Consider the following 19,143-nt stretch of genomic DNA (forward strand, 5'->3'; position numbering starts at 1 on the left):
TGTTGTGAATCCCCATTGGTGAGAAAGACAGGATACATGAAGTAAATAAATCTGGTTTACACTGAGAAACAGAATGCTGGAGTAGATGGATCCTGCTGTACTATGACTAGTATGTTTTCGTTCCTTACTCTTTCCACCCAGTTAACCTTCACCCATACATGTGTGCCTTCCTCTTCAAGGCCCTGAAACACATACCACTGTTGTATCTTGTGTACTGCCGTAAGCTTTGGGAGCAGGGTCGTGACTGGGGGAAATGGTAATAGACTCATCAGGGGTGCAGGGAAGTAATGGATCTTGTGCGTATAAAAGCTACTTGAATGTAAAAGTTTTGGTTGCAGAATTTACCCAGCTCAGAAGTTCGAATGACATTTTCTAAAAAGAAATGATGAAGAGGGTTTGCGCTGGTGGAAGAAGGATTTTATTGGAGAATGGGGAGACTGCATTGTTGAGTCAGAAACGAGTTTGTACAGAGTTGTTAAATTTCCTCAGGGGGCAGCAAAAGGAGGTGCAATAGTTTTTAAAGGTGTAAAATCAATGGGATTTTCAGTGTTCCTGCTCCCCCCCCCCCTCACTCCATGTTAAATGACTGGTTCATAATGTTACTGTCTGCACACGACACATTCTAAACCCTGCTGCAATACATGTGGATGGGCTTCAGCATTATAACTGACTTCCTGCAGTTCTCATCACATAGGGTGCCCCAGTGAAGACCACCTTTGCGATTTAACTGTGCATCAAAACACGAATCATACCACCATCCCCCACCATGGACATCTGCACAGTTAATTAAAGTCGATCTGTCAAGATCCTTATCTTTACAGGAGAACCTCATATTGTCATGTAAGTTTTTGGTCAGTGAGGAAGTGAGAGGATCCCCTGCATTACCTTCATACGTCCCTAGGATCAGCTTATAACCACTTCCTTCATCATTCAAGACAAAGCTATCATATTCTGAATACTTATGATTGCCGTCAGCATCCACCAAGCTAATTCTGACTTTGTACCATTTCTGTTGGGTAATGAGGCTGATGTACTCGTTGCCTAGCCAGTGATCATCCTCCAAGTTACCGAAACCATATTTATAGGTTGTCCACGTCTCTGACCAAACGAGTTCAGTGTCAAAGCTGTTCTTCTGGATCACTGTCCACCCATTGCATCCATCCATATAGCACTGGACCACCAGTTTGCGGGTGTTGTCAGGGCGTATTATGTAAAGACCACTATGTGTGTGGCCTGTTTGAAACATTTCATCGCAGTCTCTCATGTAAGGAATAGCTAGAGAACAAAAGAGTAATCAGTTGCTTCATGCAGCAGAATCTACAGTACATAGTATCAAATGGTGGAAATGTTTTTTTTCCTAGGCCAATATAAAACGTGCCCAGTTACACAAGTCAGAATCTGAGGCTGATGTTGCATAAAAATTTTAACATTTTCCAACTGTCCATTTAATCATTTGACTGAGGGAACAAAAGTAAAAAAAACTATGTTAATGATGGCATTTCCAATCTGTAAAATAGCTTACAGTCTTTGAACCAGTTTGTGTTCACAGTGTCTGTTGGTGGCAAGTTCTGATTCCTGTTTTCCAGGGTGGGAAGTCCAAGGAGATGTATTACACTATGACTGCACAATGTAAAATCAAGTTAGAGACTGAAGCCTGGTATGTTCCCCAAGTTACACTACAGCCACATGTTACATCTGCTTGATGGCTTCCACTCCACAGCATTTTCAAGAGGGGACAATTTGCAGTGGAAAAGCGGCAAAGAGTAACTGCCTTTCTTGAAGGTGCATTGGAATGGATGCCATTGGATTAATGGTATACTGGGGTTGCGCGTATTCTGCTTTTTAGCCCTAAATTATAGTGGCTCTAGTAGAAGGGCATGTCTATGCCATATAGAGGTAGAAAAGAGTTATTTCACTTCATTTGCTCACTTTTCTGTTGATTCTTCCCTGCTCTATTTCTGCTTTCCAGATGCATTCTAACAGACTTGATCAAATGTCATTAATACACATGGCATGGCTTGAGGGCTAAATCTAGATTAACTCAGATTAATTACCTGAGGGGATGCATTTTAATCATTCTTTCATCTCCTAACCCTGATGCTTTAATACAATATCTACTTTCTCTCAAAAGTATGCTTTTAGGAATTTTCTCACAATTCTACATTAGTATATGCTTTGCATTTTCCATTTTCACATGCCTTATGTTCATCTGCCCAGGCTTTCACAAACTTTACAGATAACCAAACTTCTGCGAATGAGGCGTGATAGTTTGATCATCGATGTCATTCTGCGAAGAATTCCAGAAAATTTTGTCACGTATCTCTTAATATGGTAATAGCATGTGCTAAAGATTCATCAGTCACCATTCTTAAGAAGGTGAGTAGAATTTACTCTTCAACTGCTCTTTTCCTTTGTCATATGTCTGTTCCCAGGAGGGCAGGCAGCATGGTATAGCCTGAACTTTACAGATCTCAGAAGATAAGCAGGGTCAGAACTTGGATAGGAAACTATCAAGGAAGACTCTGCAGAGGAAGGCAAAGGCATACCACCCGTGCTTTTCACTTGCCTTAAAACCCCCTTGCTGGGGTTGCCACAAGTTGGCTGCTACTTGATGGCACTTTACACACACACACTATATGTTCACAAGAGGCCAAGCTCTTAGGAATTGGACTTTTTCCAAAACTGGTTTTGGTCAGCCATGCCAAGAGCCATCACTGGGCCCCTGAGAAAGATTCTCTCTACCTCCCCCACCATACCATGCAGCTCAAACAGTTTGGTAAGTAAAACCTTTCAAATACACTCATATTTGCAACTTTCTCAAGATTCTCAGAAATGAATGCTGGTGGTAAACTGTCTTTCTTTAAATTTGGTGATATGAACATTGCTAATAAATCTGTGTCTATGATTCTGTGTTTTAAAAAAAATCAGCTCTTGCAATGATGGAATTCTGCTTTTGTCATATGATATATAAATTATTCACATTAGAATAATTTTTTATTACTTCACCCAAAGTGCGGTATAGGAGTGGGGATTGGTTATATTTACGCAATTCCAACATTTTTTCAAAAAAAGATTGAGAAGGGTTTTAAATGTTTTGCTGAATTAGAGATAGAGAACATTACACTGCAATCCTAAACAGAGCTACACTCTTGTAAATCCATTGTGGACACAAATGGATGTAACTATATAAGACTACCATGCTTGGGAGGTTTTTTTGGAATGGATCAGGACTCAAGACTTAGAGGAGAAATGCCGAGAATGTACTCATTAGCCAACCTAATCATCAATCAAGGTTCATAAATACCATTTCACTCTAACTGAACTAAAAGTATATATAGAGAGAAAGATTTTAAGATCTGGATGTGGGAAAAATTATTCTGTAGAAAGATTTTCATAAGAACTCCAATTTTGATCATTTTATAAAACCATACTGCACTGGTTGCTGTTTCAGAAGTTTTCATATAGGATGGCTGCTGAAAAGAGCATGCAATTTAAAACATAATTTATAATTCCTCATTAGTTTTTGAGAATTATTTCTATCTTAACATTACCAAATATTTAATGTGCAGATATCCATTTGTTACCTATGAAGGAGTAAGTTAATGAAAGAGATCTGAGAAAAATTTAGAAGTTTCAGTAGATGTTCTGTTCAATAAGGCTTTATTTTTTTTAGAAAATAGTACTCTATGGATGTGTTCACAATACATTCAATAACGTGTTTTGCAACTGGATTTTTGCTTTTCTTACACAGTAAAAGTCCAGTTGCAAAATGCATTATTTAGCGCAGTGTGAATGCACCCTAACAAACAGCAAGTGAACATGAAAGTAAAAACAAAATGAAACTGAAAAACACATTTTTAAAAATGGTTAAATTTTGTTTTGGGATTTGAATGAGAAGGGTAATCCTTCTCTTCCTAGAACTGTGTAAATTGGAAGGGGAAAAGAAATTACTCCAGTACAGATGCCACTGGAGAAGAATTTTCTTTCTGATGTTAGTCAGGCAGTAAGGTACTATGAACATTATTATTTTACAGTATCTCAACCCCCCCCCAAAAAGAGACCGTATTTACCTGTTCTTGCGACAGCACTAAAACGGTTAATAATTTGAGAAATATTCTTCACATGTTTTATGTTGACCACATCTGCAAGATGTTCCCTCCACACATCATCCTTTGGTTCCACTGAACTGGTCATATCGGATGCAAAAAGAAGAGCGGCTGTAGCAAGCAGGACATTTGGGGGGTGCATTCTACAGGCAGAGATCTGAAAGAGGCCACACATATGCATTAGTATCTGCAGGTGATTTATACACCTTGGGTGTAACGAGCTGCATAGTTCACTTACAGTACTTTTTAGAGCTAAATTCAAATGGAGAAAATGTCTTCTCAGGTTCCAGATCTTTATTTTATATGATGATGTTAAGATCCTGGATGACTAAGCTTGTTACTGGTTAACATCAGGTCACAGTATGTACCAGTGTTGCAAATAAATGTAACGACAGCTGCTAGACATGTCTGTGTTGTTTGCTTTCCTGCTCATGACATAGTGCCATGTGGAAGGTAAAGATTACTTTTTACCTTAAGTCAATATACTGGGAAGGTAATATTACTCGAGAGGAGACTGCGCAGACTCGGAGGAAGGCAGATGCTTTTTTCTTCGCTCCTAAAAATTCTAAGTTGTTTTTAATCTTCTAACTTTTATCTTGCCTTGATAGAAGGAATTGTTTTTAAATAGTCTTATCTTATCACCTCACTTTTCATTTTGGTGCAGCTGTTTCGTCTTTCCCAAGCTCTGACTGTTTAATCAGTTAATAAGCTTCTGCTTTCGCTTTTTGACACAGAAGCTGCTGCAGCTAACGAACTACAGCTGATGTTTTATAAAGTTTTACAAAGCCTTACATTGTCCCGCAAAGACAGGTTCTTTTTAGAGTCTTTTAATTTGAACTGGGAATCTAACTGAAGGTTGAAATTAAGTCAACTCCTGCAAAGCAACATGGCGGAGTGCAGTCGGCTACAGCGTTGGCTCTGACAAATTTGGCTTTTAAAGACATTTCATGATATTCTTAGCAGATGTTGTGGCTTTTATCTGTAAGTTTTAAGACATTAGTTGTTTGGTATTTGTTTTATTTATTTATTTATTTTTATCAGAACAGTGCCAATTGCCATCCAACAGAACCCTCTTAATGGTATCGGGCAAGCGGCCAAGAGAAGTGGAGGAGGAATCTGCTTCTTTGCCAGTTTGCAAACAGTTTAGCCTTAAACAAGTCCAAATCTGCTCTGCCGTCATTTGCTATTAAAACATCGAATCGCTTCTCCCCTCTAGAAGACGTGTTAGAGCCGGCAGAAAAGGAGGAACTGACTAATGAACTGACTAATGATCCTGACCATGAAGATGTCGCAGACTCTCAACTCCAGTCTGGGCTGGGGGCTTTAAAGGTGTAGCAGAGACAGCATGATAATGAAGAAAGATCCATGTCTTCTGACGAGCTCGCCCCAATTACCCTGATTGCAAGCACAGTGGAATGTATCTTTAAAAAGTTAAAGGGATTAGAAGATCAAATTCTTGACCTTTCTTTGGAAATAAAGAGACTATCAGTGTCAATGGATAAAGTTCACTTAGCCCAGCTGGATGATACCTCTATTGGAGCTTTAGCCCCTTTAATGCGGCATCCGTCTGCAACACGGGATGTGGATCCCTGGAGCTCCTTTACGGAGTCTAAGGTCAGCGTGGGCCATGAAAGGAACGTGCAACAATTGGTTCTACAGCCCAATAAGGTATGCATCACAATTTGTCCTTATGGCAGGAAGAGCCCATGCTGAAGAAGTAAACTTTTAGTTAAATCTCATCTCTGTGAACGTCTTCGTCTGAACTATCACAAAATTGACTTGATTACCATCGAATCTCTTAATGATCAGTCTCAAATGCAGAGGATTCTGCTTACCTTTCAATCCCCCAACATTCCTTCACTAATTTTGAGGCGAAAGAATTACTTACGGTCGAAGGGGGTTTTCCTTGTGCGATCCTTTATTAACTCTCAAACAAATGCTCTGCTGCCTAACCTGTCCGCAAGGGACAGTACGCAAAGTAATCCTCATCTTTTGAAGCAGGCATCATCTTCAGCGGCAAAATATAAGGCTTCGATGTGTTTTAAGGTATCCAAAGCATGTACCTTTCCTTTCAGTTTCCTCTTCACATGCCTCATCTCAGAGAATTTACCCCTTTTAAAGTTAAAAGTGGTTGTGCTGGTCTTTTGGGGCAACTCCCTATTTATACAAAAGGTGAAATCAATAATGTTATGGTCACTGCTTCCAAGCGGTGCAATCACTTTTACATCTCTTACCAGGTTTTGGACATTACATAGGACGAAATCCAGGATCGCCCCACCCCTGGTAGGTTCTGTGACCATCTGCTTCATAGCACAGTCATTGAGAGTGTCTAGAAACTCAATCTCTTTCTCTTGACCAGAACACATATTGATCCAATCAATCTGCGGGTAGTTAAAATCACCTATTACGACACAGTTTTTACGTTTAGCCACTATTTTTAACCCTTCCATCGTATTATAATTATCCTCTATCTTTTGATTTGGTGAGTGATAACAAACTCCCATAGTTAAATTTCCATTTCTAGAAGGGAATCTAATTCTCTGACCTCAGTCTTACTGGACTGTATACCCTCTCTGACATACAGAACCACCCCACCTCCAACCCTTCCCTTCCTATCCTTCCGATATAACTTATATCCAGGAATCACCATGTCCCACTGATTCTCCTCATTCCACCAAGTTTCTGAAATTCCAACAATGTCTATGTTTCCCGCAACACTAAATATTCCAACTCCCCAATTTTACTTCGAACACTTCTAGCATTTGTATACAAACATCTATTATTTCCCAGGCAAGTAAGGCCCGCAACCTTCCTCCTGCTGCCTTGAGACTTTGGCAGACAGTCCATACAGTTTGTCACCATCTCAGTGGACAATTCTGATCCATTACCCGGTAGAAAAGTAACAGCTAACCCTTCATCTCTTCGAGATGAGTCCTCCCGAACCAGAGACATTTAATCTCCTGTCAACTTTCCCCCAAGATTTAGTTTAAAAACTGCTCTGCCACCTTTTTGATTTTAAGCGCCAGCAGCCTGGTTCCTTCTGGAGACAAGTGGAGACCATCTCTTTTGTACAGTTCCCTTTTGTTCCAGAAAGCATCCCAGTGCCTAACAAACTTAAACCCTTCCTCCCTACACCATTCGTCTCATCCACACATTGAGACTTCTAATTTTTTCCTGTCTCTCCTGCCCTGCACGTGGAACAGGTAGCACTTTTGAGAAGGCTATCTTGGAGGTCCTGGCCTTAAGTCTCCTGTTTAGCAGCCTAAATTTTTCATCCAGGACTTCATGACTGCATTTCCCCACATCGTTGGTGCCAACATGCACCGTGACCACTGGCTCCTCCCCAGCACTGTCTATCAGCCTATCTACAACACGCGTAATGTCTGCTACCTTTGCACCAGGCAGGCAAGTCACCATACGGTCAGTATGTGGTTTTGCCACCCAGCTGTCTACTTGCCTAAGGATTGAATCACCAACTACCAAGACCGCCCCCCCCCCCTGCCCAGGGATGGTTCCTTGGCACGAAAGGATACCCACTCACCAACTGAAGAAGAGGTACCTTCTGAGGGCACATTCCCCTTATCCTCAGCTCAGTGCCCTGTTCCCTCTCGACCCTCATGCTCCCTGGCAGCAATCGGGCTGCCATGTTCAGAGTGGGGCTCATCTAACACGTCCCTGAGAGTCTTCTCCGAGTGCCTAACTGACTGTCTCTGCATCTCCAGGTCAGCCACCTCGGCCTCAAGGGTACAAATTCGTTCCCTGAGGACCAAGAGCTCCTTGCATCAAGCACACACCCAAGACCTCTGTCCTGTGGACAAATAGTCATACATGTGACACTCAGTGCAAAACACTGGAAAGCCCCCACCCCACTGCTGGCATTCTACCTTCATGACAGCTTTTTAAAATATACAGTCTCCCTTTAAATCCTGCTGTGTTTATGTGGCTCTCCTTCTGGACGGTCTACTTACCTTATTGGGACACAAGGAAAATAGGGATCTGGGTTCCTGGTCCTTACAGAGCCCCCAGGCTGGGAGCCACAGGCCAAGAGCCCTTTAGCTCTTAGGGGGTTTTTTTAGAAAAAGCCCAGCAGGAATTCATTTGCAAATCAGGCCACACCCCCTGCCATAACCATTGTTTCACACAGGGCTTTTAAAAATAGAAATGGCCAGCAGGAACTCATTTGCATGTTAGGCCACACCCCCTGATGCTAAGCCAGCCGGATCTGCATTCCTGCTAAAAAACAAACAAACACCCCTGCTTTGTCATTAATTCATTGATGTGATTGCGCAACTAGTCCTTATTTCATCCCAGTTTCCTGTTGGGCAACTTATACAAATGTATTTCTAGTATTTGACAAGTGTAGCTTGATTAAACTAGACTGTATCATTGACAGGGTGTTTCTGTGCAATTTAATGTCATTGTTTCTTCTACGACAAAAGGTAATGAGGCTGTGCTCAGGTGGGGGAAAAGATTACAAGCCTGACGTAATTTCTTTTTGCAATTGTGAATGTTTCATTTGTTAACTTGGCAAACCTTTTATGTCAGTCTGCTTCCATGCTAAATGGCTAAACAAACAAGAAAGCAGTAAAATTCTCACCATCAAAATGTAATTGCCTGATTAGCAGTTTGTTCAGTTTACATGATCAGTCGATTGGTCCCACTCACATCATAAATCCTCTGGGAACTAGAAGCTCAGCTATCTGCAATCCTTTCCACTGCCTTTGGAAATCCTATTGGAATTTCCTCACATTTAGTTAAAGAGATTAACTGCCAAACTAATCATGTGGTGCAGTCCTCGTTTCAATGTACTGCTGTGAATCTTTCCATATTTTAAAAATGAACATGTAGGGAATGATCTAAATGTTATCTTTTGCATGCAAGTACAGCTACGGAGCACACAAACTGACCACTGAATTTTCCAGGTTTCTGGTTAACACATACTGAAGATTTATGCACATGTAAAATATGCAAGTAGGCTTTTTTTGGTAGAAAAGGCCCGGCAGGAACTCGTTTGCATATTAGGCCACACCCCTGGTGTAACCATTGTTTCACACAGGATTCTTGAGTAGAAAAAGTCCAATGGAAACTCATTTGCATATTAGGCCACACCCGTTGACATCAAGCCAGCCAGAACCGCGTTCCTGTGCGTTCCTGCTTAAAAAACAACACAAAACAAAAAACCCTGCACAAATGTCTATGGCTGCCAATCTCCAGGGTCTGTAGTTTTTCTGGAATTGCATCTGATCTCCAGATTAGAAAGGTCAGTTCCCTTAGAGCAAATGGCAGTTTCAGAGGCATCACATACCCACTGAGCTCCTTCTTCTCCCCATTCCCTGCTCCCCTCAGGCTCAACCCTGAAGTCTCCAGGAATTGCCTAAACCAGAGTTGGCAGACTTAAGTGTCCCTGAAAGTGCCATTTAGTGTGTTTTCATCAGGGGACCTCACAGCAATGCGCTCTGTCCCCCACCCTTGCTCTGTGGAGTGGGTGGGGGGAAATTGGAAGGGTTACCATAGAGATTTTAAAATTCCTAGAGCATCGTGACAGCACTTCCTGTTCCAAAATAGGAAGTGAAGTCCCAGAGGATTACACTTGAGGGCATCCAATGAAGTTAATGGGCAGTAGATTCAGAATGGACAAAAATAAATGCTTTACACGAGAGTAGTTAAAGCGTGAGATTCACTGTCAGAGGATATAGTGATGGCCACAGGAATAAACAGCTCTAAAAAGCGATTCGATAGACCTACTCTCCATGAACCTATCAGCCAATGTGACTGAGAAGGAGCCTTCACATTCAGAGGCACTAAACCTCTGAATCTCAGACCCAGAAGGCAACATCATATGAACATATGAAGCTGCCTTATACTGAATCAGACCCTCGGTCCATCAAAGTCAGTATTGTCTACTCAGACTGGCAGTGGCTCTCCAAGGTCTCAAGCTGAGGTTTTTCACACCTATTTGCCTGGACCCTTTTTAGTTGGAGATGCCAGGGATCGAACCTGGGACCTTCTGCTTACCAAGCAGATGCTCTACCACTGAGCCACCGTCCCTCCCCAGGGGAAGCTCTCGGCCTCTGTGCCCTATTGATGGCCTTCCAGAGGAAGTGGTTAGCCAGTGGGTGAGACAGGAGGCTGGACTAGATGGACCACTGGTCTGATTCAGCAGGGCTCTTCTTTTGCTCTTAGAAATCCCATCCCCCTTCTAATGATCCCAAGGATTGCCATCCAAGGATTGGCAGCCCCAAGTGCCTTTGTTGAGACTATATGGTGACTACATGTATTGGGAACAGTGTGATATAACAGGGCTTTTTTTTGTAGAAAAAGCCCAACAGGAACACATTTGCATATCAGCCAACACCCCCTGATATCACCATTGTTTCGCACAATGGTTTTCTACAAAAAAAGTTTTTCTACAAAAAAGCCCTGTGTGAAACGATGGCCACACCCCCTGACGCCAAGCCAGCTGGAATTGTGTTCCTGTGCGTTCTGCTAAAAAAAAAAAAAATCCTGGATATATATGGCTGCCAGTTTCCTAGTATACACAGTCATGTCTGAAAAGAGCTCACACGTATGGAAATTTTATGAGTGAGATTCAAGCATTCGTTGTCCCATCTTCAGTCTGAAGAACCAAACCAAGTGAGTAGGCTGAGTATTACCTCATATAGGGAAATTATTTTGCAAGAAGTTCACAAAAACACACCAATCCGAATTATTCTTAAGTTGGGACTGAATCCACTTTGGTCCCATTAACTATGGAAGCAGTCGTTTAAACCTACCATTCTTTCAAGGAACTGAGAATGCAACGTATAGAACTTTTCCTCTTCCCCAACCTTGTATCCTCACATTAACACTGAGAAGTAGGTTAGACTAGTAGAGAGCAAATAGCCTAAAGATATTCAATAAACTTCATGTCTGAACATGGGTAGAACTCAAGTCTCAGCAGGCTAAGTCCAGTTCTTTAACCCTTATACAACACTGCCTTTGTCTCACTGGCTCACATGTAATTCTTCTGTGCTAGGATGACTATTGCCATATCTTAGTTCTTAGTTTCATTTTCACTCCCTGGTCCTTAAGAACAATTTGCTTTTTTCTATGTATTCAGTAAGAGCATAGGTGTAAACTATGGAGGGGGGTTCAGGGGCTCGGTCCTCCCCTAAATTTTTTGGGGAGGCTGAGCCTTCCCCGGGCAACCAGTGTCAGGCAATACTGGGTTTAAAATTCCTCCTCCCCATGTTGGTCCCCCACGCCCCCACTGGGCTGGAAAGAAGGAAGTCAATGTAAATGACTTTCCAGGCTCACCTTCTTACAAATGCTAATGAAGCTAGCAGAATAGACAATGGGATGGTTAAACATCCCCATTCTCCCCCCTCTCTTCTCCAAGCACAGAGATATCAAATGCTAGAGAGTCTTTAGGAAGGCAGACCTCTGGAGACAGGAGGAACTGCCTTGACCTGAGTGAAAGAAAAGCGATTCGATAACATTCCTTGCAACAGAAAGAGAAGGTCTCTTGTGGCTTGGTCCATCAGGGGAGACGGATCCCTGAACAAACTGAGAGTATGTGTCCAGACCAAGTTTATCCAGCACATTTCCTTTGATTCCCTATGATTTATTGGGGATTTTGAACTTAGACTTCCCAGATAGTAGGCTGGTACTGACCACTATACTTGGCTGTCTCTCTGTTCCTGCACTGCCTCATAAGAGCTGCAGTTATTTTTCTAGAGAAGACTACAGTTTTGTAAATAAACACATAGCCCTCAGTCTTTGCCATGGTGCCTTCATCCTTGATGTTCCATGCAAGCTCGTGGCCCATGTGCCCAGGCCCAATTAAGAAACAGTTAGAGACCCAATGAGGATGGAAGTAAACTGATATTTGTTATAATAAGCAGAGAGAACCGTGCTAAAGCAACATGTCCCAGAATGCCAGGCAGTTCTCTGCCAAATCCAGGAAGAACAAAGGATTTTATACTCAAAATGACATAGGCAGAGGTATTGACATAAAAATCACATAATTGGTCAGTAGATACAGACCCTACTCCCTATCAGCTTTCCATTGATTGGTCAGTAGGTACAGACTCTACTCCATATCAGCTTTCCATTGGACATCCTAAATTGGGATTATCTTGTATTCATTAGCAGATGTTTATATACATCAAAGGACACATAGATCTTCCATTGACAATTATCAGAGTGATGCGATACACTGAATAATAAACAGGAGGGCAGATTTACACCAAGGAGTGTGAACCATCTCAAGGCTATACAACTCACCTGAATACACTGGTGCCAGAAATGCAAACATCAAAACTGGGAGTGCCCTTGTCTCTGAACCAAAGGGTTGCCATAAATTCCTTTTATTTGAATGTAGTGGTGAGTATCTGGAGGATGGCACTTCTGCTTCTCCGAGGCCAATTGCTACCCTACAATCAACCTCTATCAATGGCTAAAGACCTTGAACTGCTAATTGCCACAAAAAATGGATGCTAAGCAGAGTTTTTTAACAGCATTTGCCCAATACTAGAAGAATGCAGTTTCACTTTTAAGCGGAGGCCAAGATGGGACTATTATACTTTAGCTTCAGTTGTATCTCTCTGTAGTTTAATAACTCTGAGCTATACTTTTACAATCTATACTAAGTAATAATGTATAAAAATGCAAACATTTTTAGTTTTGTTAATCCTCTAATTAGCATTGCTAACAAGTCTTAAGTAGTGTATTATCAAATCAATGCCTCCAGGATATCTAAAGGAGAAAGGGACGAGGTGTAAGTGCGTGTAAGTGTGTGTGCTTGCAGAAGCTTCAGGGAGCTAAAGAAGACAGCATCTAAATGTAATGTCTTATTAACCTGAGATAGTGTTCTCTTATATAATTTTTGTATCGCTAAAAAGATCATTCATAGCCAGTTGTGCTCCACAGTTATAAGGCCCTCCTTCCATTTCCTAAATTAGTCTTTATTTCTCAAGCCTTTAGAAAGCTTTTTATGGAGCCACCTTGACTTCTTTAGACTCCTTCCATTTTTCCTTCTCATAGGAATCGTTGGTGATTGTGCATTCAACATTTTGCTTTTAAGAAACTCTCACCCTTCTTAAACTCTCTTCTCCTTAAGAATTTCTAGCCATGGGATACTATCTAGCATGCACACTTCGTCTGAAGACGTGTGCATGCACACAAAAGCTTACGTTCTGAATAAAACTAAGTTGGTTTTAAAGGTGCAATTGACTCCTATTTTGTTCTACTGCTTCAGACCAACACGGCTGCCTATTTGGATCTATCTAGCATAACTTTTACGTTTGTCAAAATTTGCTTTCCTGAAGTCCAACCATATGTCTCTAACCATATGTCTAATCATATGTTTAAAAGAGGCTGTGGTCCGTCCCCTCTTGAAAAAAGCTACATCAGACCTGGCCGAATTGGCAAATTACCGACCAGTCTCGAATTTACCCTTTTGGGGTGAAATTATTGAGAGGGCAGTAGTGCTACAGTTACAGAGTTTTCTGGATGATGCTTCCGTTTTAGACACCCATCAATCTGGCTTCCGCCCAGGTCACGGGATGGAGACAGTGCTGGTCGCCTTGGTGGATGAGCTCCAGCGGCATCTGGATCGAAGCAGCTCGGCGGTGCTGATGCTGTTAGACCTATTGGCTGCATTCAATACAGTCGACCATTGACTACTGACCTGCCACCTCACTGATGTGGGGATTCAGGGTCTGGCCTTTCAATGGCTTTCCTCTTTCCTTGATGGTCAGGAACAAAGGGTGGTGATTGGGGGAGAACTGTCCCGGAGGCACCCACTTAACTGTGGGGTGCCACAGGGGGTGGTGCTCTCCCTGATGTTGTTTAACATCTACATGCGCCCCCTTGCCCAGACTACCCGGAGGTATGGGTTGGGTTGTCACCAATATGCTGATGACACCCAGCTCTATCTACTGATGGACGGCTGGCCTGACTGTGTCCCAGAAAATCTGGATTTGGCGTTGCAGGCTGTAGTGGGATGGCTCAGGCTGAGTAGGCTGAAGCTAAATCCAGTGAAGACAGAGGTCCTTTGCCTGAGCCAGGGCGGTCTGGGTAGGGAAATTCCCCTTCCAGCAATTGACGGTGTGCCACTGAAAATGGCGCACAAGGTCAAATGCTTGGGGGTGCTGCTGGAGCCTGCCTTAACAATAGAGGTCCAGATAGCAGCCACTGCTAAATCCGCTTTTTCCATCTTAGGCGGGTGAGGCAGTTGGTCCTGGAGTGCGACGACCTGGCAACAGTGATCCATGCAACAGTCACCTTGAGGCTGGATTACTGTAATGCCCTCTACATGGGGCTGCCACTGTGCCAAACCCGGAAACTGCAGCTGGTGCAGAACACAGCAGCCAGGTTGTTATTGGGGCTCCCTTAGGGTTGCCAAGTCCAATTAAAGAAAAATCTGGGGACTTTGGGGGCGGAGCCAGAAGACTTTGGGGGTGGAGCCAGGAGACACTGGGGGTGGAGCCAAGAACAAGGGTGTGACAAGCATAATTGAACTCCAAGGGAGTTCTGGCCATCACATTTAAAGGGGCAGCACACCTTTTCAAATGCCTTTCTTCCATAGGAAATAATTAAGGATAGGGGCACCATCTTTTGGGGCTCATAGAATTGGACCCTCTGGTCCAATCGTTTTGAAACTTGGGGGGGTATTTTGGGGAGAGGCACTAGATGCTATACTAAAAATCTGGTGCCTCTACCTCAAAAAATAGCCCCCCCAGGGCCCCCAATACCCACGGATCAATTCCCTATTATTCCCTATGGGAATCATTCTCCATAGGGAATAATAGAGTGCCCAGTAGACATTTCCCTCCCCCCACGCTTTCTAAAGGGGGGGAGGGCCTCCATACCAGGGAATCCCCCTCCCTCTCTCACACACACACACAAATACTTACTTGGTCTTCTTCCGGAGAACTGTGCCTGCTGAGAAAACGAAAGCAAAGAAGGGAGGGGCCGTTCTCCGAAGCCCTTCCTGTTTCCTCCTTCCTGCCCAGCCTTAAAGGGACAGGGATTTTACAAACTGTTCAGGAGCTCTACAACAGGAGCTCTATAGGTATGTTCTCCCCCCTCCACCCCCCCACCCCCGCTTCTCAATTTTTGAAGACCGGGAGATTAAGCTGGGAACCCAGAAGTCTCCCGCTAAAGCGGGGGGATTGAGAACCCTAGGCTCCCTAAGTGGGAGCACATACAGCCGGGGCAGCGAGAACTGCACTGGCTGCCAATAGTGTACCAGATCGTTACAAGGTGCTGGTTATTACCTTTAAAGCCCTATATGGCCGAGGACCTGCCTACCTTAGGGACCGTGTCTTCCCATATACTCCCCAGAAGGTGCTTCAATCCAGTTCTCAAAATCTATTGGTAATCCCCAGGCTGAAGGCGGGCATATTGAAGGGCACCAGGGAAAGGGCCTTTTTGATCACTGCCCCCCACTAGCGGAATCAGCTCCCAGAGGAAATACGGGCCTTGTGGAATCTTGGTCAGTTCTTCAGGGCCTGTAAAACAGTCCTCTTCCAGCTGGCCTTTAATTGATATGGAGTTACCTCATAGATGGAATACTGTCGCACTGTAAAATTGAACAAGATAATATCTAGATCTGAGCACCAAATGATATGTTGTTTTAATCCTAAATGTATAATTTTATAGAATGTATTATTTTATAATATGTATTATTTTAACTCTGTGATGTTTTATGCTGTGAGCCACCCTGAGCCTGCTTCGGCAGGGAGGGTGGGATACAAATCAAATAAATAAATAAATATGTCTAACTACGTACATACAGCTTTTCCCTTCCCCCAAACTGTAAATTCCAAAATTACATGGTCACTGTTACCCAAGGTGCTCCCTACTTTCACCTTGTCAACCAGTTCTTCCCAGTTGATGAGAATCAGGTCCAAGATAACAGATTCCCTTTTCCTCCTCTCCACTTTCTGAAAAATGGAAGTTGTCAGCAAGACATGTTTGACCTTTATTTGACCTTTCATTTTTCGCAGAGTTGGACTTCCAACAGATATCTGGATAATTAAAATCTCTCACAACCACCGTGTTCCGTCTCTTTGAGAACTTTGTAATCTGTTCTAGGAGTGTTTCATCCATGTCCTCTGCCTGGCTTGGTATTCTATAGAAGACCCCCACCATACTATCACTGATATTTCTTACTCCTTTTATTTTAACCTGAGACTTTCAACTGAACTTCCATGCTGTTGCTGATATTCACATATTTCCTTAGAAGTATATACCTCTTTTGCATATAGTGCAACTTCTCTGCCCTTCCGTATTTGTCTATCACTTTTAAATAAGTTGTATCCCTCAGTCTTAGTATTCCAATTGTGAGTGTCATCCCACTAAGTTTCATAATGCCTATTAGGTCATAGTCCCTTTCCTGTAGTAGGACTTCCAATTCCTCCTGCTTGCTTCCCATACTCTGTGCATTAATGTAGAGACATCAGAATACATGTTTTATGCTCCCTGAGGTTTTTGTTTTTCCAATAATGGAATGGTTTTTTCATTAAGGTCTTTGGGCTCATATAGGCTACTCTGGGACTAGAATCACATCCCCAAGAATGGAAAGACAGCCCCTAGGAATAGAATCTGTGCTCTGGAACTAGAACCCCCCAAGTGGAATGATGGTCCCTAGGAAGTAGGCTTGCCAATCCCTGGGTCTCAGCGGAGGATCTCCCAGTTTGGCAGGCTCTTTCCCACCCCCCATCAACTGGCTGGTGGGGTGGAGCTTCCTCCATCTGCCTTCAACCTCGGACGGCTTAAGGACGCTGGGAACAGTTTGCTTCTAGAAAGGTGTGTGTGCCTTTAAATCTTCCAGCCAGGCTGAATGGGGGCAGGGTGAGTCTGCAGAACAATGTGCCTGTTGGAAGGGAAGGAGCCCAGACCCTCCATTTATTTTGCAGCCCCTTAAGAAGCCATTTGCACACTAAAATAGTAACTTCTGGTCTCCTTGTGTTAGTCTGATGAACTGTTAAGTATATAGCAGCCAACAACTCCCATGGTGAGTAAATTGCCCCAGTGATGAGAGAAATAATGGCATGAGAGTGAGCTGAGGTGCAAAGTTGAAAAATACTGAGTTTCTCACAAGACAGTAAGAAACAGTTAAAGACTATAGATAAGAGTAAAGTAAAAGGAATGCACTCAAGATAGACGCTGCTAATGAAGTAGTTAGTAATATGCAGGTTTAATGAGTTTATACATATTATCTAACACACCCCGAATAACCAACTAACCCATTTAAATACACATGCTTTGGATGTTAAAGGGAGGGGAAACACACTAATGAGCTAACATGTACTAGGTGGTTGAAAAGGCTGTAACTCCTGAGTACCTTAGCCAGTGGGGAAAAGACAAGGACCAAGCAGCCAGAATAGGCAATAAAATGAACTCTTCTGTTATTCTCAGTGAGCTTGTCTCACTGTGGCTCCCTTTGTTGATCAATAAAACTAAGACAAAAGGATTCTCCTGATTGGCATCTTATTTCTACTTCCTCAGGGGGGCTGGGGAAGCTCAATTTGTTCCTTACAGTGAGATCACTAAGTGTGTGCTTCCAAACTGTGTTTATTTTGGCTGCTGTGTGCATGCGTGTGTGAGTGAGGGGGGGGGGGAGAGAGAGAGAGAGTGGAAGTGGAAATGCAGCCAGTTGCTGGGGATGACTAAATGAAGACTGTATTCAGGGGAACTGTACTGCTGTATTTTTATTTATTTTAGGGAATGGGAAAGTCTCCTGGATCCACCCCCAAAGTCTCCTGGCCTCACCCCAAAGTCCCCAGGTATTTTCTGAGTTAGACTTGGCAATCATACTAGGAAGAGAATCTGTGCTCTAGGTCTGGAATTACAGGTTATAGAGTGGATGATAGCCCCCGGAAGTAGCTGAAGCATTCTGTTACTGGAATGAGAGCTCCTAGAATGGAATGATGATTCCAAGCAATGGAGTATGTGCTCTGGAACTTGAATAACAGTCCCCAGAGTGGAATGACAGCCCCTAGGAGTAGCAGAGGTGTTCTGGGATTGGAATGGCAGTCCTCAGAGTGGAATGATAGTCCCAGAATACTTCTGCAACTCCCAAGGACTGTCATTCCAGTCTAAAAACAGTTCTGCTAATCCTAGGGACTGTCATTCCACTCTGTGACCTGTCATTCCAGTTCAACAGCACAGATTGTCTTCCTAGGGACCATCATTCTACTCTGGGGGCTATCATTCTGGTCACAGAGCACTTAGCCTATTCCCAGAGGCTGTCATTCCACTCTGCAAATTTAGAAGGTATAGGGATTACACTATTAACATGGCTACTCCCTCCACTTTTTCATATATAATTTCTCCTCTTTCAGAATCCTGATATTTTCCTTTGAATTGTTTTCAGTCTACCATTCCATTCAATTTGCCATGTAATGTTTTGTAATTAGAAATAGGAAAGTCCTTTCTGGTGCCGAAGATTCCTATTGTACACCTACAACATCCTGCAGTATAGGCCTGAATAGAGGACAGGAGGAATCTTTATTATGTTTTCCTGGCCAACCCCCACCTTTTCCTGGGTTTAGCCTAGCCCAGGGTCATTGCTAGGGGGGTTCTGAGAGGTTCCCAGCCCCCCCTAAATTTCTGGGAGTCCGTCCCTAAATCCCACATGCCTCTGCCTCCATAGGTAATGATAATGGTCTGTGATGTCACTGGCTCCTCTCTATGATGTCACTGGGCCCCAGTTCAGTTAAGGACCTAGCATAGCAATGCCTCTGGCCCAGCCCCAGCCTTAACCAGGGAAACCGGAAAGTCTATGCCCTTGGGTAAGAGGACAATTGATTTTTACACCCAACTTTCACAAACCTCAGTGGAATTTTTTGTTCTGTTTTTAGATTGCAAAGCAATACCAGACCCTATTCTGACTTTGTGTGCGTATATTATCTATTTGTTTTAAAGCAAGTATTATCTTTACAGCAGGCATTGTGTTTTAGAAGTATCACACACCCAAGCAGATGATATCCTGCTTGACAGGATGTGTTAGTGGCAAACGCTACATGAAGAATGTTAACTAGCAGAA

The 19,143-nt window shown here is 43.0% G+C and overlaps 1 protein-coding gene across 1 annotated transcript; it reads right to left on the bottom strand.

Moving 5' to 3' along the window:
- Positions 1-395: 395 nt before the first annotated feature.
- On the bottom strand, positions 396-16,244 carry LOC132589723 (fibrinogen-like protein 1-like protein). The gene is made up of 4 exons (XM_060262448.1): positions 16,143-16,244; positions 15,926-16,036; positions 4,071-4,293; positions 396-1,275 (listed from the first exon to the last, which is right to left on the bottom strand). Exons 1-4 carry the CDS (start codon positions 16,242-16,244, stop codon positions 623-625), a joined length of 1,089 nt encoding a protein of 362 aa, XP_060118431.1. The 3' UTR covers positions 396-622.
- Positions 16,245-19,143: the final 2,899 nt, after the last annotated feature.

The sequence above is a fragment of the Heteronotia binoei genome, chromosome 21, assembly GCF_032191835.1.
Source record: "Heteronotia binoei isolate CCM8104 ecotype False Entrance Well chromosome 21, APGP_CSIRO_Hbin_v1, whole genome shotgun sequence".
NCBI lineage: Eukaryota > Metazoa > Chordata > Lepidosauria > Squamata > Gekkonidae > Heteronotia > Heteronotia binoei.